Source organism: Sciurus carolinensis, chromosome 1, assembly GCF_902686445.1.
Source record: "Sciurus carolinensis chromosome 1, mSciCar1.2, whole genome shotgun sequence".
In the NCBI taxonomy this organism is placed as follows: domain Eukaryota; kingdom Metazoa; phylum Chordata; class Mammalia; order Rodentia; family Sciuridae; genus Sciurus; species Sciurus carolinensis.
This window is the reverse complement of record NC_062213.1, coordinates 63,800,631-63,824,962: the sequence shown is the minus strand read 5'-3', so window position 1 is coordinate 63,824,962 and position 24,332 is coordinate 63,800,631. Positions and strand designations below refer to the sequence as shown.

Here is a 24,332-nt window from a genome sequence, read left to right as displayed (position 1 = left end):
TTAAATATGCCACTCAATGACTTTTAAAAAATACATGCATTTAGAAACCAAAGTAGGATCTAAATCTTTTTAGCTTATTAGGATAATGGAAGCATGGCACAATATGGAAAGATTGCCTGTTTTAAGAATTTAGCAAAATAGTGCTCTCAATTTCCTGCATAAGCAATGTTCACATAACTTTCTGAATGGAAGAGTAACAATTTTACAAGTAGTTTATATTTACTGAGCACCTTCTATATGCCAGGCATAGTGCTAAGCACTTTATAAACAAGCACTTCAGAACTTTACAGCTGGTTTGCTGCTTATAGCAACTTTATGAGACGTTTATTACAATTATGTCATTTCAAAGATGAGGAAACTGCAGACTAAAGTATAAAACGACTAGCCCAGGCCCACACCACTAGTTTCAAACTTTTAAAATTGATTTATCTTTTATAAATCCACTGAAGAGTTCAACGTTTTCCAATTAGGGTTATATCATCCTTAATCATTGCTCTGATACAGACCTAGAAAATCAGTGGGCAACAGGGCAATAGGATTGTCTGAGAATACCAGGGCATTGAATAAAATTATATCAGTATATGTTGCAAATTAACAGATGGTAAACTAAACTAGTGTATGAAGATTGGAAGCAGATGAGCTGGCTTGGACTCAGAACCTCAATCACATCAATATGGAAAAATGACTTATTTACCTAAAATGTAATCAATCTACCAAATGATCAGTACTCTTTTCCCATCCTTCGCCCACTCACAGGAGCATCCAGACACAAACCCTTCCCACACTGAGCATTAATGGAGTGAGCACTTCAGTACTCCCAGTACCTGCAGAGGCTGAGTCACTATGTGAGGGACTCAAAGGAGAAAAGAACCTTTCCTACTATACAGCCAGTCCCAAAGGATGTTTCTTTTAAAAATATATAACATTTACTATTACTTAAAAATAACTGCTATTTATTTTACCATGCAGTTGATGCTAATAACCCTCCTTACTGTTAGACAGACTCATGTCATAACACCCTGTAAGAAATGCACAGTTCTCATTTTATACTGAAAGAAGCAGAGACTCAGAAGTACTAAGAGCAGCCAATGAATATAGTAAGCACTTCCTATGAATTCAACTCTGCTCCCAACTTACTTAACCAACCTAGCAATACTGCAGGTAGGTACCCTTACCATCTTCGTTTCACAGACTGAGATGCAGAGGTATCACATTGGCTGGTCAGTGAGTGGCAGAGCCCAGCTTCCACAGAGGCATCCTGGCCTCAGAACTCCCTCCAACCCCCTGCCCTGCCACTTCTCAAAATTTGCCTTAGCTACATCCAGCATTAACAGCCAAACTGAGATTTTTTTTAACCCAAATCACTCTAACTGGAAAATTCATGCTTTCACCATCATGTAATGCTCATGTCCTATATTTTAAATGTGACTCCTTTCTCAGTTTACTCTCCTTAAGGCAAGTATGTCATTGTGCTGAAAGAGAAAATAACATGTAAATAAACACACGATTTCAGGTAAAACGTCCTCATTACTTCTCCTCTAGCATCTCACTGCCCACCACCCCCTGAACATGGTTTCAAAATACTACTTAAGTATACTTCCTAAAACACAAACCCAAGCACATCACTTGTGTTATTTATAAGCCTTCAGGCCTCTTGTGCAAATAAATTCAAATCCCTGAACATGGTATCTAAGGCCTTTCAGCATGTGCACAGGTTGACTGTCTTGGCCTCATTTCTGTGCACTTTTTTGTGCACACTCCCCCAATTAGGAATGTCTTTGCCAAGCTGTAAAAATCACATTCTTACTCTTACTACAGTGTGACTATAACATTACTCCTTCAATTTTTCTCCACCTTTGAAATATTTTACCTCCAATTTTCATTCCTTTATCTTCTTGCAAAAGTACTAAACCTAAGTAGATGAGCTGCCTTCTCTATCATTCAGTTACATACTACATTGAAGTTGCTTCATCATTGCTTAAATACTTAATCTAACAGTCAAAGTTTCCATCTATGAAACAAATTAGTGTGGGTCAAATGCAAGTCAGTTACTGTGATCAAACTCAAAATTAGTAACAATGTTGACTGTGGATGCTGACTGGATGGACATCCTATTATAGCTACTCTGAATTGGTCTGTGAAATGGTGAATTTCAATAATTTAAAAAACAAGCTCTGGATAGTTTCTTGAGCCTATTAATGCACTGTGAGTAGAATGAGAAGATGCCTTCTGTTGAAATCACCTTTGTTATTTGCTTAGTAACATAGATCATTCACTTAACGAATATTTGGTTCCAAACCTCTGCTGGATGCTAGGGATACAATACTGAACAAGTCCCTCCGTCCTTTAAGGAGCTTGAAGATTCTAGCAGGCAGAACAAGCATATATAAGTGATGTTGAACATCTTTCATCTTGGTCTTAATCTTAGATAACATAAAAATTTCTTTAGGCAGATAAAGTCTTTCAGCAAGAACCAAGCTTTCTGTCTAGAAACCTAAACAGCATAAACAATGTGGATTTTGAAATCAGGCTGACGTGCCTTAGAATCTCCACTCCAGTGCAGCTAACACGCTGTGTAAACGCAGGCTAGACACTTAACCTCTTTAAAATCAAGTGCATAAAAGTCACCTTAAAGATTGTTTTGAAGATAAAATAAAATGATGTACTCAAATAAATAGTAAGAACTCAGTCAATTCAGTTCATATTTTGCTACAAATATTCTTTTCATTGAAAATTCCCCATAATAGTAATAGATGCAGTGGTAAAATAGGTAAGCATCTTAGATATTGTTTCACTTTTCAGAAGGAAAAACTGTTTCTAATTTGTTCTATGGGAAGCACATAAACATACGTCCTTGGAATGTGTTTGGTGGGGCTCATCTACATTTTTGGGGTGTAATGGGATATTGAAGGCATAAAATCAAACTGAAAAATATGCAAAACTAGCAGATTACCATGAATATAACCAAAGTAAGTTTTCATTTATAAATAATTTAGGATACTAAAACTTGACATAAATCCTTGATTAGCTTCTCAGAACTTAGAATACTTAGAAAAGGCAATAAGTATTCAAAGGACAGATTTTTTTTTCCTAACTCAAAGTAAAAATGAAAAAAAAAAACTGGAAAATTTGTAATATATAGGTTTTGTGTATGATATTGTGTAGTTAGTGCTCAAGAGGGAAGGATGAATTATTCTTAGCCCTTACTCCAAGTAAACAAGGTGAGAATTCACACATACACGCATCACAACAACCACCCCCACCACTGCTACCACTTTATATACTGCTCACCCCCAAGGTACTCTTGGACATAAGAAAACAGGAATTACTCAAAGCAAGAAATCTATGGACAGAGAGATATGAATTAGCCTAAAGGTTCACATGTCTCCCTAGAGGGAACTAGAACTTTCTCCCGGACAATAGGATGATCTTGGGAAGATGCATTTCTGCTCATACTGTAATTCTGGCCCAAGTGGGGCAGAGATGCCATAGACCTATTAGCAATTGGAAGTAACAGAGAGCTTTCTGTATCTAGTTACTAGTTATCAAGAAGCCCAGATGTCTAGAACATATGAGCCTCACTGCAAGAAATAAGCACCTGAATTCCCAAGTTTACTGGAAGAAATTTAGTGAGCCACAGATGATGACAGGCTATAGAGTGTATCTGTCACCCTCCTCCTCCCACACATGCCACCCCTTTATTCCTCTGACCTTACCTCCTCCTCTCAAGTCACACAGAGCTCCTTGCTGTTCCTAGAACATACCGGGCATATTCCCAACTCTCTGCTCTGGTGACTACTGTTCCCATAGAGCCCCTAATAAATGCCAACACAGTGGTCTTTGGTCAATCCAGTTCTCAAAGTCTAGAGAAATGTGACCAAATTGGGACCAAATTTACTATCAACTTCAAAATATTTCTTGAGATAGAAAACATTTACTTTGAGCAGTAGCGAAACTGCAACTGCTTTTTGAATTTCACAGTAATACTGCTGCAATCCAAATGTGCATATAATAATGACTATTATAATGAAAAGCAGAGATGACTTCCCATCTCTGTTTGATCTCAAAGAGGCTTAACACAGACAGAAGGCTAATGGAATTATAATTAAGTCTGAAGCTTTGAAAACTAGTTAGAGACAATCCCCCCAAAGTTAACCTATTGATGCAATATGCCATGCATGCATGACCACAGGAAGAAATCTCACACACTTGCACACACCAGAACTTGAAGACCAAAACATAACTACCCTGGGAAGTCGTCCTTATAATGAAGCCCTTTGTCATTAAAGCCTCTACTGTTTGCTAGGAGATGGTTTTTATCCATTCTGAAAGCACCAGGGTGGCAGAGAAAGCCAGAATGTTTAGGACAAAGGTATTAGAAAAGGCAACTGCAGAGGATGAGAATCACACATTCTCTTCATAGACTAACACAGTGATCTGAAAGCAGACTCTGGACTGAGACAGAATTCATTTATAAACTAACTCAGATAACCCATTATGGACCATATTCCTGTAAATGTGGCATTTAACTTTCTAAGGCTCTGTTTATAAAATAGGTATCACTATGACTATTGTTTATATATGATATGGTAACTAACAGATAGAGCCCTTAGTAAAAATATGCTCAAAATAAGCTACAATTTTTATATGATATGCTTTCATCAAGCCCAATGTAGTTCTGCTATTATTCCCATTTTACAGATGAGGAAACTGAGCCACACAGAAGCTCATTTGCCTGAATTCACTTGGCTAGTAAATCATGGAGTTAGGATTCAACCCTATACTCTTAACCAACCTTTTGGCAATCTTGAGGCATTTTCTGAAGATTAATGAAACAAAACAGAGAATGGTCAGCATAATGATTAACAAGTTATTCATGAACATTAGCCATTTTTATTATTAGCAACATGCATGTGAAAGTTATTCCCAAATACACAATATAGTAAATATTAAATCTAACAAATTATTTTGTTCATTCTTTCATGACTTTTGCTTAAGAATAATTTATAAGAGGCCAATTTTGTGGCTATAGACAAACTCTAAAAATGTCACTTAGAAACTCCTTTATTCATGATGCCCCTTAATCTTCCAGAAACTAAATTATGTGCAGAATGTAAACAATAATAAAATTAGATTACCATGTTTCTATTGACATCAGAATATTTGACCACAGATATATAAATATAGCCTGTAAAATGCAGCCTCAAACCATAATTTTATACACATTCACTTCAGTTTAGATATTTCCTGTAAGGAAAGATTTCTTAAAGATACTCTCACTGCACGCAACTGTATTTTACTAAATTAAAACTATAATGAGAAAAAAAATTCAGGTAATTTGCTAGTATTCTCAGCTTTGCAGAAATGACAATTTAAAATATTCTGATAATATAAATGTGTACCATTAAATTAAACTATCAGAAAATATGCAAAACACCACTGAATAAATTTTAAACTCAGATAATTTAGTCACCTAATTCAAGATTATAGTCTGTTATCTCCTTGGAAATCTGATATACCAATTCAAAATTACTACTTGAATTACTCTCAGAATTCCTGAAACTCTATTCATAATGAAAATTCCAATTGCATCTGATTTTGCCTCACTTCAGGACAAATTTATCAAGACTGTTTTAAGTTTCTTGAATTTGAATCTGAATTTACAACAGAGAAAACCCCCAGTTTGGGAACTCTTAGCTTTACTCACACCTCTTTTTTTGTCCTTCCCCACTCTCTACCCCAAAACAACCCAAAATAAACACTCCAAGTAGCAATACAGGAACTGGCCAATCCCAGGATCCCATGGATTTAAGACAACCAGAGAAAACAAAGATGGAAAGAATCCCTGCTTTGCAAACAAGGCCCTGATTAGGTAGGTAAATAAAAATCCTTTTACCACTATAGCTCTGAGTCCTTCTGAAGGAAAGGCTCCCAACTACTTCTCACATTTAACCCAAATATCAACATAAAGCCTTCAGCAGGGAAGGCCGGAAGATACTCCTCCCTCACATTCCACACTTTGGTATTTATCAAAAGTAGCATCACCACCAAAAGTCTATTTCTTAAAAATTACACTTTAACAATCTAATAATAAATTTCTATTAAGACGAAGTGTCCAAAACACCAGGGGAAACAGTTAAAAGATAGATCACAATTAACTGTTTTTACAACCACTCATTAGTGTCTTCTGGGTTGTCTTGCTTAATAGTAACTAAAAGTGTTCATTAATTCATTGGGAAACCTATCACTCCTAATGGAGCTTCCCTCAACGGAAGTCAAGCACTCATTTATGTTATTCTTTGACTATTTTTATCTACTTGTATTTTATTTTCCAATGATGTATAAACCAAGGTAACACCAACAGTTAACTGCAGTGATAATGATTCAGAGAGGCTGGAATATAAACATGAGAAGAGCTGAAAGTTTTGAAACATTCACATTATTATAACTGAAGAACATTTCATCTGGGAAATCAAAAAGCCCAGTATGTGAGGCTTCAGCTCAGTGCCTTTCTGTCTTTATCCCTTAGATGAACCATGAAAGTAGGCACTAGCCTGTGAGTACAGGACCTACAAACACCGAGTCTTATGATAATTTGGCAGCAGACTTAAGAAGAAACTTAATATTCTCTGCCTCTCCATTCCATTCCCTTCTTGTTTGTTCTTTAGATGAAGTTATGGGTTTTGATTCAGGAGATTTTCTTGTTTTCTTTGCCTCATTATAGGGACAAGTGGTGGCAGGAAGTGAAAAAGATGACTGAGAGAAGACAACCTACACAGACGCAGGCAAAGTCAGCAACTGTGTAAACTAAATGGAAGTTTTGTTGACCTAATTAATTTCAATTGAGCTGAGACTATTTTAAATTGGGCTGCAGAGAAATCACTTAAATCCAAATCATTGTGTGTGTGTGTGTGTGTAACTGGGAATATTTATGGTAGAGTTAAGGGAGGTGATATTTTAAAGACTCTTAAATTTAAATGAATTTCTTCTTTCTTTCTTTTCTTTCTTTTTTTTTTTTAATTCCTCTAATGCATTGGTAAACACTGCTGGTTTCAAACTCAATAAGATCTTAAGAAATAGAAAAATCTATAATGATCACATCCCAGGGAAGCTTGCCAGATGCTAATGAATTAACTAATTTTAAGCTTAACTCCTCTAGTGGTGGCTGAAAGGAATGAAACAAGTACATAATGGAACATATAAGTAGCATAATAAATTACTTCACAAACTTCACAGCAACCTAGAACTTTCTGATATTGTTCAGATCTAAATAGCTATGTAACACAGACCATGAATAAAATTTGGGGTCCATACTTTCAAACTGTCTAGCAAAATAAAGCCAAACATTTCAGCAAGATTGCCTCAAATTCCTTTTTTGCTTTGAATAATTCATACTGATATTTCTAACTCCACTTTCCAACTCCTGCAAATTATGCCAATGAAGAATACCTGAAAACAGTACAGAGATGAATACCATGTATTTCTCTGACATAAAGTCTAAAAAAAGACATTTATAAGACATAAAATAATTGCTATTCTAGGAAAATAATTTCTAATTATTTCCCAGACTGAATGATTCAAGAAATCACACAATTATCTAAAATACTGTATTATTCCAAGCTTGTTTTAGTTATGCAAAAATCTTATAAAACAGAGCATCCCTGAATATGAATGTGATATCAAGCTACGAAATATAAATATTCAGAAACATATTATTACTCCACAAGTGCTTAGAAATCAAACCACACCTCATTCACACAAAATCATCCCCAAACACATACTCTGCTTCAATACAGGGTGTTTCTTATTCGTAGATGACTTGCCAGTAAAATGTTGAGAAAATGAAAACTTCTTACTCCCATTTCACACTTTCATATACAAAAAATTAGCTGTGTTTCATAATTTCTCTTCAGCATATTCCATTCAGTAAAATAGTTTAACATGCTTAGTCTTCCTTAGTTTTAAGTTACTTTAGGGGATTGTCTTATCTGGACTTTACAGTGATGGAATGACTGTCAAAGGCTTGCACCTATGGTCCTTCCGTGGCTGCCAGAGCAGAGAACTGCGGTGGGCTGTGTGACTACATCCACGGCCAGACTGCAGTCCTGAGGCAAGCTTCCACCTGCAGCCAAATTCCAAAAGGTGAGGAAAGAGGGCTGCTTGCTTGCATTCGCTCAATAAAATCTACTTGTCATACCTTAGAATTACTCTTCTATAAGTATTTTTTTCTTTTTGATTGACTATTGAAATGGAAAGAAGTTTCAGATAAAAACACGCTTTATTCAGAGATTTTTTGCTAGATCAGCAAAGTTTCTACTTTTGACCACAACCAGTTTCCATAAGCACTAGAAATAGAAGTAAATATATGTACTCTTAAAGAAAAACGCAGAACAGTTATATGTGAAAATTATTACCGTTGGTATACAGATCAAGACACCTTATGATTCTATAGTTTATCTCTTATCACAAATTTATCTAACTGGTTCTATAGTTTATCTCTTATCACAAATTTCATAGCTTTGTATGTCTCAAAAGGTTTCACTAGTACACACTGGCAGTAATATTATAGCATTTACTTTTATTTTTAAAAATTATGTGATAAAAAGATCACCCGGGTGATTGGGAACTGATGGCTAAGGGTTTGTCTATGGATGGAATTGTAACATGGATAATTCATTGAACTTCTGGTGAACTTATTTTCTATCAAGATCCTGAGGTTGAGTAAAAAAATAGCAAAAATATCTGTGAAGTAGTTTTTAATAGGCTAAAATAGAAATAAATGTGGTACAATATGTAACATATCCTTCTATGTGCTGAAATTACAAAAACATACATAGCACATAAGTGCACTTAACAGGTAGTGATACATACATATAACTTCATATATTTAGACTCAGGAATCTATGGATTAAAATAGGCATTTCTGTTTACATAAAACTTACATACTCATGTGTTATTTACACAAAAATAATTTAAAAGGTATTGCTTATACACTTAAACTTTTAAAAAGTAAATAAATTTTATGTACATCTTCCAAATAAGGCTGCATATTTAGTAAACAATGAAGTATTTTTTTTTACTTATTTATATTTTAATTGCCAAAGCCACAAGAACACCTAGGCATGCAAGTTATTTTGTGGATATTTAGAAACAATCCAGTCCAATTTTACAGTTAAGAAAATTTAATTGTATTTAGTAACAAAATGGAAAGTAAAATAAAGGAAATGATTCCAAATTTTCATTGCTCATAGAGTAACACAAAGCAAATTGATGGTGTGCTGTAGACATGATCAACAAAGAGATAAAATACAGTCCAAGGTTAAAAATGTGATGCACCACATATATGTATAAGATATGTGTGCATATATAGGCATCTATGTAAAATAGAACTAGTCGGTAATATAACAATAACCTAGTAACATCCAGCAGCTAACTAATGTGGAATACTGATTCATAAGTCAAATTACCTAAAGGGGAAATAGAACAGCAGTTTAACAGATTTGACAACTGAAATCACAATCACCTAATAATGAAGCATATACTGATGAAGAAACGTGGTGCAAAGCAAACAGTGAGAAGGCAGACACTCACCTTCGGTGCCATTGGGAGTCATGGAATTACTATTTATATGAGAGTTATCGAGTTTGGGGCCACTGGGGGATTCACTACTACCACTCAGACGGCTATGCGGGCTGGTTAGATCCTGCATTTCCATAGACCTAAAGACAAGAAGCCTTCCATTTGACAGATGTACCAAATTCATAACACCGCTATTTAATGCGCTAACGACTTGACACCTTCTTTGAAACACACTCACACAAAAGTCCCATTGTATCTCTTTTCTTAGACTCAAAATAGTTCATTCTGCATTTTGACTTCAGTCATTCTTTCACTACCTGCACTATTAAAACTTGTCACTTGCTCTACCTATCCAGCCCAGCATTCACAAGTTCTTAAAACTCCTTTTGTACTTTACTTATTGTATCAAGTCATAAGGTCTAATTCTAGACACTGACATCTATTTTCATTTTTTTAAAATGCAGTCATGGTTTTCTTTCTATATTAAAAAAAAAAAAAAATCCCCAAAGGCATATTTTTTCCTAAAAGAGAAAGGCAACTATGTAAACGAGTATAATAGAAAAAAAAAATCACTTTTCTATGCAAGATTTCATCTAATAAATTAGCACTAGGTACTCCCTTATAATTTACCACCCAATTGTAATTTAATGGGTCTCCAAACCAAATAAAACACTTGAAACCTATAGTCTAGTGACAGGGAATGAGATAGTCCTGATGCATGTGTTTACTCTGGCAAACTACTTAATTGTTCCTCTGTTTCCCTTGAAACAAATGCAGCATTAAAACATTATGATGTCGGCTCGCTTGTTTGCTTTGTGGATTACATACAGCGTGCCCAATTGAAAAGGGATAAGACCAACATACAGTGAGTCCCTATGAGCATTAGCACTCCGGAATACCTCAGCTGTCACTGAGGGAAATGAGGACAATTCTACTTCAATGCTACGGTCTGCCTACAATTCTGCATATTTTACTATATAAAAACAGGCCAGTTGCCCCCTGAAAGGTCTCAGACTCAGCAGGTACATATTCTGAAGAGGTCCAAAAGTCAATTTCAGAGCTAGAGTCATATTTAATACTTTTATTAATGAAGAAAGGAGAGGACTTAAAGTCACTCAAAACACATCTATATACTGCTTTCTGACAATCACGTTTTAAATGTCTGAGGCCCACTCACTTAAATTTTATGTGCTTTTCTAAAAAATAAATAAGAGGGGGGGTTTAATGTTCCATATATGAAACTGATACTATTTGCTCCTTATCCCCACCAGATCAATAAAAGGTATGGTCATTTTAATTGAGAGGCTAAAATGACTGTGGATATCAGTTTTTTCAAACACCTTTAACATGAGCCATTTTACTTCTGCAATAAGTCTTTACTTCCTCAGGTCTTCTGAATTCAAACTGGAAATGATTTCAATTCAGTTTTTCTTTCCTAATTCCCATTCCACATTCAGTTTTCCTAACACCAGAAAGTATATCCCATAATCATTTTCAAACCAAGGCTTCTATTCCTGTCCTACATACTTAGACTTTTTTTTTAATAGGCACACACACATAAATTGTTAAGTAATTGCCAACTGAGGCTGTTGCTATTAATAGAAATAATTAAGAAATACTAGACAAAAATAGGTCTGGGTCACAGAAAGGTAATCTACAAAAATGTCAAATATCAACAATATCCTTACCTGCAACTTGAGGAAACAGCAACATCTGAACTGGTTTGAGATGTTTGCACCTGTGGTCAGGGGTAAAAAATTAGAAGCTGTTGTTACTGCGCTTCAGTGTCAGCTCTTAATTATACAGAGCACATGGCTGAGACCGACAATGCTCTCTTTTAACCAAAAGAGAAAAAGGAGGATACTGCTGCAGTGAAAGGCATATTGTCTTTAAGTTGAGGTCTCAACTGTTGTTTCCTCCTGCAGGTCTATCCTCCTCCTCCCCTTGTCAGGGGGGAAGGCAGCCAAATGACGGGATAGTGATTCATCACTGGCCTATGACAGCTGCAAACGGGATTACCCCTCCCCCAATCAACATGCAAAGCAGCCTTGCCCAGGCAGCTTGGAAAAGGTGCTTGGAAAAAAATAGCTATTAACAAAATGAGTGTGTTCAGCAGCAGCAGTTCAAGCAATAATCCCCCCAGCATCCTCAGAACCTCTTTCAACCTCTGTTATCACCAACTGAAACAGAGTTCCCGCCCACCCCTTTGACTCCTGACAGTTTCTTACTCTTATCATGATTTGCTCCTGCATTTACTATTTGTCATTTAACATTTACTAAAACAGCTCCTAGGCACCTTTCAGGCAATGCAGGATTAAGGATAAATGGCAAAAGCAAATTTTCTTACCCAAAGTCACATCACTGAACAATGTGCTTGTTTACCCATTCCAAATTAAAAAGTCAATGAGTGCTTATGCGGCTCTGCCCTGAACATACCAAAGTAGTCAGATTTTTTTGGGGGGGTGAGGGCGGGGGCGGCTAATTTCCTGTCTTTTAGACTGAAAAAGAGAATGGTAGTTGAATTGCCAATTTAACGTCCCAGTTAAGCCAGCACTTTAGTCTCTTTTGTTTCTAGATGAATCTGTATTTGGGGACTTCACTAAGCAACTTCACTACTGTGCTGGCTTTAGTAGTCACTGCCCTACTGCCAGAGGCAGCTCTAACTGCCAGCAGGTGAGCTCAGGTGAGCTAGGCTGCTGCTGGCTTCCTAGCTCAGGCTAACAACTCAGGCAGGCAGGAAAGAGCATTCTGCATAATATTTAAAAGGGCTCAGAATTCCAAATCTTTGATGTGCATTTTCATTCAACCTGAACTGACATCAATTAGGGCCACAGAACAAAGATGAGAGCTGAAGCATCTCAAATGACATTAAAGTTACCCAACCAAACATCTTCTGTTGAGTCCTGTTATTTTTTAAATTATGATTTATGAAATTAAAACACTATCTTGCTAGCAAGAATAAAGCATATTAAGGTCTAAATGTCTCAGTATAGCATTATGTGAAATTTCTCTGTAGGGTTTCTAGAATATGTACAAGACAAAAAGCAATTTTTTAAAAGATGCTCGAGTGTTAAGTAGAAATGGCATGTTAATGCCTGCAGATGTGCCATTCTCTGATAACAGATTTCTGCAATTTTGTTAAAATTAAATGTACCCACACAAGATTAAATGGTTGCCTTCAAAAACTGGAACAATATACCTCAAGGATAAATTCCCTTTTTCTCCCCCGCCAGCGCCCCCCCTTTAATACACCTGGAATAAATTATAGGTGAGAACTTAGTTTTAAGAACTCTCTTGGTTTAATTATGTGAGAGTATGTAAAGCACACTTTCTGTTAAATGTTAAAATCCATTTCCATTTTAACATTAGCTAGAAAGCATAATCTTGGAAATAAAATTTTAGTTTCACTGTGTACTTCGGAATTTTGGTTATATTTGAGGTTTAACCTGTCATCTAAATTTAAAAGTCAAGCAGTTGTTAATAAATAAATAAATAAGAATAAAAAAAACTTCAAGAATTGTTCTAACAGATTTCCTCATTGAAAAAATTGCATTTCACAACATATTTCTTTTATGCCGGTGCAACCCAGTCTCTACTGTACTTTCATGCATTACAATTTTTGAAAGTCCATAGCCATGATCTTCATTTCATTAAATATACTTCAGATATATTCTTTTGCGTCTCAAGGATTATTTAAACCATGTGTTGTGTGTTACTGTATTTAAAAATGACTCTTTAATCAAAATAACTTTAAAACAACTAATCCTCACTTAGGCTGGTCAGCTGAATCCACATCGTGGTCCAGGAAAAATAAATCTACTCTCAAGAATGCGAATGCAGACAACAATTAGACACAGATGTGAGCAAAATTAGTTACAGTTTACAAAATGCTACACTTCACATGCTTTTAGTTTTTTATGTGTAGTACAAGATTACAGTTCAGTAAGGAAACATACTCTTATAATGACTTATCTAAAAAGAACACCTATTTCTGATTGGTGTTGATTTTCTCTCATGTTTAACAGTGTCTACAGACATTTCTGTATCATAAAGGTCTCAAACCACAATGTGTTTCAAAAATAATTAACTAGGGATATTTTCGTCAAAAGAGAAAAGAAATATTTCATGATTTCCACAGAAGTGCTGGTAAGCATTCAGTAAGCTCACATTTTCTGCTTTACACTCATAAACTTAATATTTCTTGTCATCTCCTAATCTGGTATTTTTAATTCAAATACTTCTATGAGTGTAGAAATATTTCCCATTCCATTATAAAGAGCCATCTTACATTACAGTGAAGTCATATTCACTTTAATGCTTTTAAAAACTCTTTGTACAGAATACACATAGTAGCACACTGACAGAGTTGTGAAAATACAAAGAGAAAAGATAGCAGAACTCCTTAGAATTTAAATTCAAAGATCCTCAACTAGTAACTTTGACTTCTGATTAGTTAATGAGGTCTTTTAAGTTTGCCTTTTTTTCTAATTAAATTTATAATTCTTCACAGATGTAACTTTTGTTGATGTTCAATTTGTCTCTCTCATTTTGTTAAACCTCACATAGTACTTCTCCAATCCATTGAAGAGCCACATTAAATCTGTTAATACCATGCTCTTCAGCCCCAGAAATTATTTCCAGAAGGCAAACTTGCTTTGAGAGATCATCAAACAAGACTTAAGGTACACATTTTATCACATTTTCCCTACCACAGAGCTCAGGATGCAGAGCAAAATTCATGACTTTTGCACTGTTTATTATACTTTGCTAAATTACAAATCAAAAGCATCTGACAGAAGATCATGTATGAAGCCAAAAAGTTAATAATGTTCTGTGAAAAGTAAACTGTAAATGGAAAGGGATTCTAAATCTCAGCATCACACAGCAAATAAAATGTAGGTACTTGTCCAAATTATGGGTTTTCCATAGGCTTTTTTGCTTGCTAGAAGCAATTTTTATAAAATGACTATAATTTAAAACTTTTTTTTTCAAACTGAAAAGAAATTTTCAAAGTGAAAGTACTGAACTTATCTAAATAAATAGAGTTGGCAGGCGAGCTAGTTTTGTCCAACCACAGATCAACCTGAGTACGCCCAAATTTGAAAGACAATGACAATTTTCTAATAAGAATGCATTTTATGGGGGAAAAACGTACTTTAGCCATAATTCTGTTTTTTAAACAGAATATATTCCTGCTAAAATGTCTCCTCAATCAATATTTCCAACTGTAGTGTCAGGTTGTAATGAAAACCTCAATTTTTAAAAGAAAAACCTAACCCTAAAACTGAAATGAACTTGCAGGAAGAAACAAGTTTTTTAAATGTCAACAATATATTTTCTTCTTTATCAAAATCTCCATAAAGTAAATGCTTTAATGCCCTACCGATTACTTAAATATCCTATATTACTTTTTGCAGAATCTGGTTTAAAGAAAATGAGAGTCCTTATGAAACCAAAAACAAGTATTTAAATCACAGCATTTTATCTATAGCTTTAAAGGATTATTTTTCAAAAATAGCGATTATTGAAAATGTTAAGTGAAATGCTTTTGATATCTGCTTAAATAAAAGTAACTTTATTTGCACTGCAAATTTTTCCTTCCACTGTATTCTTTTGAAATAGATTTCCCCACTCAAATGGAAATTTTCTTTTGAGAAAATCATTTATCATGTCTGTGAAACTCACATAGCAGTTGACTTCCATTTGGCACTCTAAAAGTGACTAGTGGCTCAATTAGGCTTCTATGTCTGTCACCGTGAAGAATTTTCAGAGATTGAAAATCCATGGTTGCTTGCTCACTTAGTGAACACTTTGGGCCTTAGGAGAATTTAAGATCGAGAAAGTCAAATATCAAATGTTTGATCATACAAAAGCAGGGCTATTCATGGGTGCATGTCCTCAAGTCCCAAGCAGGAGGGCAAAGACTCACACCAGTATAAAATAAAACCTACTCTGAAAGAAAGATTATAAAACCAACCCCAAATCTATAAAACTACGCTATATACTTAAGTACCAAATTTTTGTACCCCTTGCTATTTTGAAAAATGAAACAAAAATGCTTGTCTAAATTCAATGACAGCTCTGAATTTGGTGAATTCTTGCAAATGCTATGCTTAAATGTGTTCAAAACACTCCCCCCAAAGAAATACAAGACCCCGAGTCATTAGCAATTCATATACTGATTTTGAATGGCAAACATTTTAAACGATAATTTAAAAGTTTAAGAATCTAAATGTTTAACTCCAGTGTCTATTCAAGTCATAAAAAGTGCCAATCTATGACAAATACATTAATTGGGCAAATGTTTATTGTAATCACCTTTTGAAGATGAGCCTGTTTAATGTAAGGTTTGGGAAATTTGTTTATTGAAGCAAAAGGATTCTTTGAACAGCAGATATCAATTGTTGTCTGTTGTCCATTCAAAGGTTAAACCTCTCTCATTTTTTCATATTAACTTGTACTGCATAGGAAAAGTCATCTATGTATTATAGTGGATGGATATATATACCTCACTCAAATCTCACACAATATTTGAGGTTTGTGCAGCAATTCAGAAGACATTCGAAGTAATCTGCTTACAGGACTATGGCCTTGTATACTTATTTACAGAGATAGCACAAATCATTGTTAGCAATTAATTTGTAATTATCTCTTAATGATCCTATCTGCTCAGATAATTTGGGGGTTGAGAATTATACTTTTACGATGGAACCCTGTGGCTGTTAAAGTATTAGGCACAAAGTGTCATCATTTTCCACATGCCATAATGTTTTTCTTTTAAAACAAATCAAAACAATAATAAAAGCGCTCCTGCTATCTCGGGCTTTGCCCACAGGACAGCTGTTGTCAGTCACCACAATTTTTCAAACAGTCAGCTTGTACTTACAGCACTTACATCTGCCGCATCCACCCGTTTAATGTGCTCCTCCGCGTTTTCTGGTTTAGCAAGCCTCCATTCCTGACATAGTTTTGCTCCGGGGAGGGACGCGCGAGGGCTCCGCGGCGCTCTCAGCGGAGCCGCGGCGCTCGTGGAAGCGGAGCGCGGGTGCCGGGGAAAGCCCTGCTGCGAGGGAAGGCGCCCGGGCGCTGCTGCAGGCTCGGGCTGCCGAGCGACTGAGCGAAAACCCTGGCCCCAGGAAGAACCGCGCCACAGTGGACGGCAACAGGAAGGCTTACAGTCGGAAGTGGCACTGGAGAGTTTCTACCTCGCCCCAAACTCGGAGCCATCAGCTCCCACCGTTCTGTTGGGTAACAGCTTTGCGCCCTGCGCTCTTTCCCCACCGAACAGCAGCCGCAGATAGCATCTGAGAACTCTAGACAAAGAAACAGCAGAATCTCATCCCTCGATTTGTTTGCGCAGCCTTGTAGGTCTGCCCATGAAGCCTCGGGGCTTTTTTTTTTTTGTTTTTGCAACGCAAACCACAGCTATTCTCTTGTCCTAACCTTATTGGTTTAAACGCAACAATTGAAAGGAACACTGCTCTGTCTGACTCAACCTAGCTGCTTAAAAAAAAAAAAAAAAAATTTATTATGTAAATGAACGCGCCCCACGCTATCTGAATAAACAGCTGTGTGAGAATAACTTCTGTGAGACACTGTCAACACACGCACATCTCCTGCCGCAGTAGCTCCCAATTAAGATCTTTGGGGAGTAGTTAGTTACACGTTATCTTTTACACTTTTCCAAAACTTTTTTTCAGGCCCTGAAACTTGGGGAATCGATACTTTTCAGATTTTTTTTTTTTCTTCCCCTCCTAATGTGCCTACCTACTAACAGGTCTGGCGAAGATAAAAAGTGGAATGGCTGATTCCACGAAGTGGGGAGAGAAAAAGCAAACGTGTAAGCTATTATCACTTTAACAATGAAAGCCTGACTCATGATTCTGCAAGGATTTCTAGGATGGCAAGTCTTCAATGAAAATTCTTTGGATACAAACCAGACAGTATTTCAGGTTCATATTTTTAAATTATTTTTGAGAAATGACTCATTTCACCTAGAACTTTCTTTACAGACCGTTCTTAAAAAACAAAACAAACAAACAACAAAAAAAAAAACAACTCAGAATCTATGTATGATAAGCTCTTAGGATTACCTTAGAGAGTTGAGCTTCAGTTAAGATATCATGCTTTATGCAGATAAATGACTTCATTTATAAGATCAGTGACATAATCATTATGTTGATCCCAAATATTTGAAGAAGGCATCACTTATGTGGACTAATGATTATATTTTAATTGACCAGTCCTATACCATAGTTCAAATAAAAATGCTTATTCTGATACTAGTTACTCATCATAATTGATTTGCACTCTAAAATAAAATCTTTATACCCATTGACTATTTCTTAAAACCATTTAGTCACTATAATACTCTTCTGTGTTTGGAATTTTTATTAAAAAATCAAAGAGTCTTTTTTTAGGCTCTCACCTTGGTATGAAAACCATCTTTAAAAATCACAGTAAAATTTTAAATGATCAACAATTAATAAAGCAGATAGGCACAGTCTTTACTTTGCTAATTTGTAAATGAAAGCACCATTTTGATGCAAACAAAACAAAATGAAAAGCTTCTAATGACCAAAATTCAATACAGACTTTACTCCTCTCTACCCCTCTTGCCAAGGATGCCTGTCTAAATTCCTCAGAAAAGAACACTTTGTCAAACCTAAGAGACAGCTTAAACTGCAAACTCACCTAGGATTTCATTTTGCATAGTAGCAGCAAGGAATCATGGGCATCTACCATATTTGGGAAGCCAGATCAAAAAACAGTTGATTGCTATTGGATCTGTTCCTATACACAGCAGAAATAGAATTACGTTACCACCTACAGGACTAGAAGTATCAGTTATTCAATATGCCAAAGTATTTATGCAGAAAACAAAATAGAGTCTGTAATGGAGGTTTCTAGTATTGTCAGATAAAATGTAGTGTTACATTAATTCAATCTATGATATCAAACACCCACACAGTGACTGCAATCTGATTTATTACTAAGCTCCATAAAATATAAAATTTGAGGTGCTGCTTGGAGAATTAAACCCTGTTTGAAACTTGCATTCAGCTATTGTATCCATGCTTCCTGTAGCCTAAAAATTATTTTAGATATACAAGGCTATAATGTTATTTTTCTGATTCATGAAAGATTATATTGGCAAATCCAGAATGCATAAACAACATGAAGTCAAAACAGCAGAAATATCATGTAAAATATATCACCTTTACATCAAATTAGTTGTCTATTTATAAATTTATCATATTACACGTGCTTTTATGTTGAAATTCAATTATTTTTTATTTATATAACCAAACAAAATGCCATTAAAGACATGATGCATGTAATTATGAAGAAAATTATGAAAAGCATGATGAATTTAATGTGACCACTAATTGATGTGATATAGCTCATGCTTCATAATAATGTGACAAAGAGCTTAGTCACTGGCTAAAAGTAATATGTATGTGCATATTGACCACTTTCAAGTAGTTCTTTTTGCTAAAACAAATCAGATGAATTAAAAACAGTCTTGCGTTTACTTATAAATTTTGTCTGGTAACTACTACTAAATGTCAAATATACAATAATCACTATTACATACAACATGAACCAGAAAAATAAGTTATTCTATGATAAATAATCCAAATTTAAGACATTATTAAGACCCAGTTTTAAGTATCCTGTTAGCTTCCTATTTTGAAATTTCACCAACTATAATTACATAACGATATATTCTGAAGGTTCAAACTGTTCCCTAAACACATTCATACAGATTGAAGAGAACTTAGAAAGGTTTGCTATTAGTAAAATTAGATAATAGTAGGAAACATTACTATCTGATACTTGCTGCAAAAATCTTAACATGTAAGTATATGAATGAGAGCTTTTAATTTTCCGATATGCCTTTTCCCCGATAAAACAAAAATATACATATAATTTTATCTGGAAAAGGAAAACACTAGAAATATTCAACCATAATGAAATGTTCAAGTACCCTCAATAAGACACGAAGATTTTTCTTATTCGTACCTCCTAGCAGGTTTTATCTGACAGAGCCAACTGTTGCCTGGATACCTGCATGGTTATCTAGAAGTCTGCAATTTTGATAGAAGTTTTCAGTACTTTTAGATTAGAAGACAATTCTAAATAAAGGCATAATCACAAAAATAAACAAATGTCCTGATTTTTTTTAAAAAAGGACAGATATAATGGACTCACCAGAGCAATCTCAAAGGTAACTTGGAGCTTTTCTAAAACTACTTGAATGAACCATTGACTAACCAAATTAAACATAACAAATACGCTGAGAAAACAAAGGATAAAATACAATGTGATTCTTTCCATTTTCCATTCCAGGAAGGACAATAACATTGGTAAATCGTTGTGAAGTTTTTAGTCAAGATATATTTTTCTTCTATTTGTATATATCATGAAATAATTTTCGGAATAAGTATGAATGCTATGACCTGGTCCAACTGTTTACTAAATTTCTCAGCTCCTAAAATTTTTCTGAGATGATTATTTTTCAAGAATAGTGGTAGAGCAAGCTGCAAAGTATAATTAGAACTTCTAGACAGATGCTTTCTCTCCAAAAACTAAATCTTAGTCATTATTTCTTTTACATTATTAAAACTCATATCTGGAAAGACACGACATTTTGCAATGTGACTACTCAAAGTAGAATAGTAAGTGAAGTATTCCACAACACTGTACTTGCAGTCCTTCTGCTACCTGATGAGTTTCTTTTTCTTGTGGTCCATGCCATCTTACTACATTTGTGGCTTCTTTCTGGAACCTTTGGAACTGTCCTGGGTGGCTGAGATTTGGCTACCTGCTGCCTTTGGAATGCCCATTTTCATGACCTGCACTTTCTCCACTGGCATGAGAACTACAAGGAGGATCCTGCTCTCTGTACCCTTCTGTTGAAACGCGACCAAGTAAAACATCCTCTATTTATTTTAAGAATGATATTAAATCCACCAAACCAAATGTCTACCTGTATTTTGCTAAATGCTTTCCATTCAAACTCCAACATGAATAGCTTTTAACAGTAAATTTAAGGAGGCAATTACTATTAACTGTACTATGGAAAGTTATTTTCATAAATATTATGATCTTTATACAGCACAAATGAAAATAGAACCTATTTCCTGACCTCCTAATAAGTACATTGGTTATAACATATGAATCATAACCATTTATTTATGTAGGGTGGAGAACTTGTTATCCTATGTAGTAATGACTGCCTCTAGGATGTTTTTTAAAAAAATTATTATTCTTAATAGAAACTGTGAGTAGCACTTCTTGAAACTAATAATGATGATAAGAGCAGGGACAAATTTTTCAAAAAGGGGCATGAGATGGTGTAAGGACCTTAAGAAAAATATGACACAACAGGTTTTCTATTTAAGAATCAACTGATTTTCCAAAATGGCAAACACAGTTAGTTTTTCTTTTTCTGTCAAAAATATGTAAATAATTGGTCTTGGAAGCATATGTTTAATCTCAGCAATAAGCTGTTTTGCCTTCTCACACTGAAAAGGGATTTCTGTTGGCATGAAGCAACCTAGAAAACCCAGGTTGTCTTCTCTTCAAGATTTTTGCTTTTTTTCTCCAAGCCATGGGTAAAACCAATCTTGTCAGCACCTCCCAGAATATGTAAGAGGATCTGGAAATTCACTTTGTGTTTTCCAGGTTTCATGACAGCTGAGTTCACAGTTTTTAAATTCTTCAGATACGATGAATAGCTCATGGAGAAAGGAAAGTCATCTATTAAGTGCATTTATTAAGTACTTACTATGTGCCAGGCACTGTGCTAGGCATTTAAGCATTTATTAAGTGCTTACTGTATGCCAGACACTGTCCTAGGCATTTGATCTACTTTTTAAAAATATGGGTGTTTATTTCCCCAACTATATTGTTTGTTCTGGAATCTGTCTCATTTTTTCTAGCACCATGAGGGTCACTTATAAACAGCAGATGGAGCACTGGGACATTAATGACCCCTGGTTGTACCATGATTTTGGAGCAAGGAATATCCAAGATAGTAAGTACAAAAAGGTGTGTGATCTACTGAAATGAGATATGTTAACTATAGACAGATGGAGAGATAAATATACATCAAAATGATATATCTATATATCGATATATATCAAGCTTATATATATTAATGTGGAATAGACATAATCACTATACAATATCTGATTATTCATAAATGCATTGCAAATTAGTTTACAGACTCAAAAATAAAAGTACATTAAATAGTCAATACAAAAAAGAAATGTGAGGAATCCTTAAACTGAAATTATCAAATCAGAATTAATGTTGTTTTACTCATGATTTATAGGAAAAGGTGAATTATATTCCTAAAGCAGGGATAATAATATCCCAAACTTTTTCTTTATACTCAAAGGAGAGCCTAAAGTTCTGAGTTTACACCAAGCAATGACATAAATAACTTGCTTCACAGTTAATATCAGTTCTTCCCTTTTGCCTTCCTTGACTTGAGTTATACCATGGGATACACTTTGATCTTACTACATACAGTAAACACTACTATACGGTAAACACTTGATTTGTTCACTGACAGAATAATTATATTCAAAGCACACTCCAAGTTTCCAGATGCATTTGGAGGTGGGGGGGGGTATCCCCAAATCTAATAACCTATAGAATTTTTTTCTTCCTTCAAGCAGCATTAAGTTTTTCTCCCTCTTGCCTCCCAAATCGGGAGAAAAAGGGTAACCTTTAAAGCTGTTCTAGACAGAAGGTCACAATTCAAAGGACCGGTAACTTAATCCAGTGCACTGCAATCACATTGCTATTGGAAACACAACCAGAAGCACCCTTATTCTACTGTTTTTGTTCAGCAACATCAATAGGTATACAACCTGGAGGTTTCTCTCCACTGTAAAGTTTAGCTAGCTTCATACTTGTAGCAATCAAGTTGCCTTGGGGCCTTGAATTTTATTTTACTCTGCTGTGGCACATGGAAAAAAGGGTAGACTGGCCCATTACCTACTAAGAAAAACAATAGCTTCAGTTCAAATACTTAACGAGAAAACATACCTTTCAAGCACCAACATGTAACTAAAATTAAATGTATTTCAGTCTTTAGACGCTCATAATTAACAAAAACACTTACTTTAGGTGGTTTTATATAGTGAGTATTATCTGATTATTTACATTTATGATTCACACTGTTAAAAAAAAATCTAAGCCTGGAAGCATCTGCTGCTCCTTTCAGGGACTCTGTTTTAATATCACTGGTGTTCTGGTTTAACTGAATTGCAGAATACATGATAGATTGGGATCTGGGCTTTAATGAGTTATAGTATTTAAAATTGTAAGATTCTTAAAAACAATGCCCTGGTTGATAGGGAGTTACTGTCCGGTGGCTTTTTTTTTTTTTTTAATCAATACAAGGAAAAACAAATAGTTTACTAAGAGGTCAGAGTGCCCGTGGAGGAGCCCTCTACTGCATGATTCTCATTGACAAGCCCTGCTGAAAGATCCGCAAAGCCCCCATTAGCTTGGGCCTCCTGGGATGGCTCTTCACTTTCCTTCCTGTCCTTGCCTGGGAGGACAATCCTCCCCCTCCAGCCAGAGTGGATGCAGAGGGCTAAAGGAAGTGAAGGAAGGACGGGACCAAAACAGAGCAGGACAAGAGAGAAGTTATTCATGACAATAATCAGAACACTGCCCAAGGATTCCAGGCCTTTTTAAAAGAATGAAGACCTTTGGCTTAGAAATTCTAAGGGACAAAGAGAATAATTTTAGATACACAGATTTTCAACATTAAAAATAGATAGTGCCATCTGGTATTGCTGTGTTTTTTATGAGGAATCAGATCTGAGACAGGTAAAAATAAAAACATATATGGATGGTCTAACTCCTCCCAAACAGATTCAATCATGATTAATTATAAAGACTATTAAAGAGGAGAAATTACACCTGTAGGTTAAAATTTAGATTTCCCCAAATCATGCCCATTACCAACTTAAGAATGACTTAAACATGAAAAAGAAAATAAAATTGGGACATTTCAAAGTAACATCTTTTTGAAGCAGCATATGACGAGCCTGATTTCCTATTCTATCTTTCAGTATTCTTGGATTTTATGTCTATCACTATTTTAAGCTATTCTTTTCTTTAAATCTATAGAATTATTAACATCTATCTATAGTCAAGGGTACATACTAGATTAAAATAATACACTGGAGATTCACATTAGCTCTAATCTGGCTTTGACATTTTTTCTGTGATTTTGTTATCATTTACTTATCCTCTCAATTGATAATCTATAAACTGGCTAACTATAAGATAGACGTAAGGTTAGGTCCCCTTATCAAAATGATATGAGAAAGAGTGTTTACTGCTCTGGTAAAGCTCACATGGACAGTAAAATAACAACAGCAAACTGAATGTCAAGTCATTTAATTAAATGAGTGGGAGAATGAATGCCCAGATAGGGCGTGGTGAGTTCAGAGTTAAACGCAACTCAGTAAACTTAAGTAGGGTCTCAGTAAATGCTGCTTAAATTAATTAATACATGCACACTAGGGTACTTGATGGAACATGGCCCTAGTTTGTGAAAGAAAAATGATTTCTCTGAATTTCCTTTCCTTCCATTTTTTCTTTTTTTCCTTCTTCACATTGTTTTATCTCCCCCCCCATGGAAATTCTAAAACTGAATTGACTAGGGTATTATCATCATTCATTCTCATTTTCAAAAACATAATGAAAGATGGTGTGGA

General features: G+C 35.1%; 1 protein-coding gene across 9 annotated transcripts in view; it reads right to left on the bottom strand.

The window, feature by feature from the left end:
* The window catches only part of Eya1 (EYA transcriptional coactivator and phosphatase 1), a 313,994-nt gene that overhangs the window by 136,244 nt on the left and 153,418 nt on the right, over positions 1–24,332 (bottom strand). For 4 of the 9 annotated variants that reach the window (XM_047552207.1, XM_047552224.1, XM_047552216.1 and 1 more), the window contains exons 3-4: positions 11,268–11,317; positions 9,592–9,719 (exon numbers count right to left, since the gene is read on the bottom strand). The exons of 1 other annotated variant lie outside the window; for it this stretch is intronic. In XM_047552207.1, the coding sequence (XP_047408163.1) occupies positions 9,592–9,719; positions 11,268–11,317 (178 nt within the window). Of the gene's footprint in view, positions 1–9,591; positions 9,720–11,267; positions 11,318–16,465; positions 16,765–24,332 lie in introns of those variants that run through there. 4 more of the 9 variants (XM_047552275.1, XM_047552241.1, XM_047552259.1 and 1 more) reach the window with 4 other exon arrangements.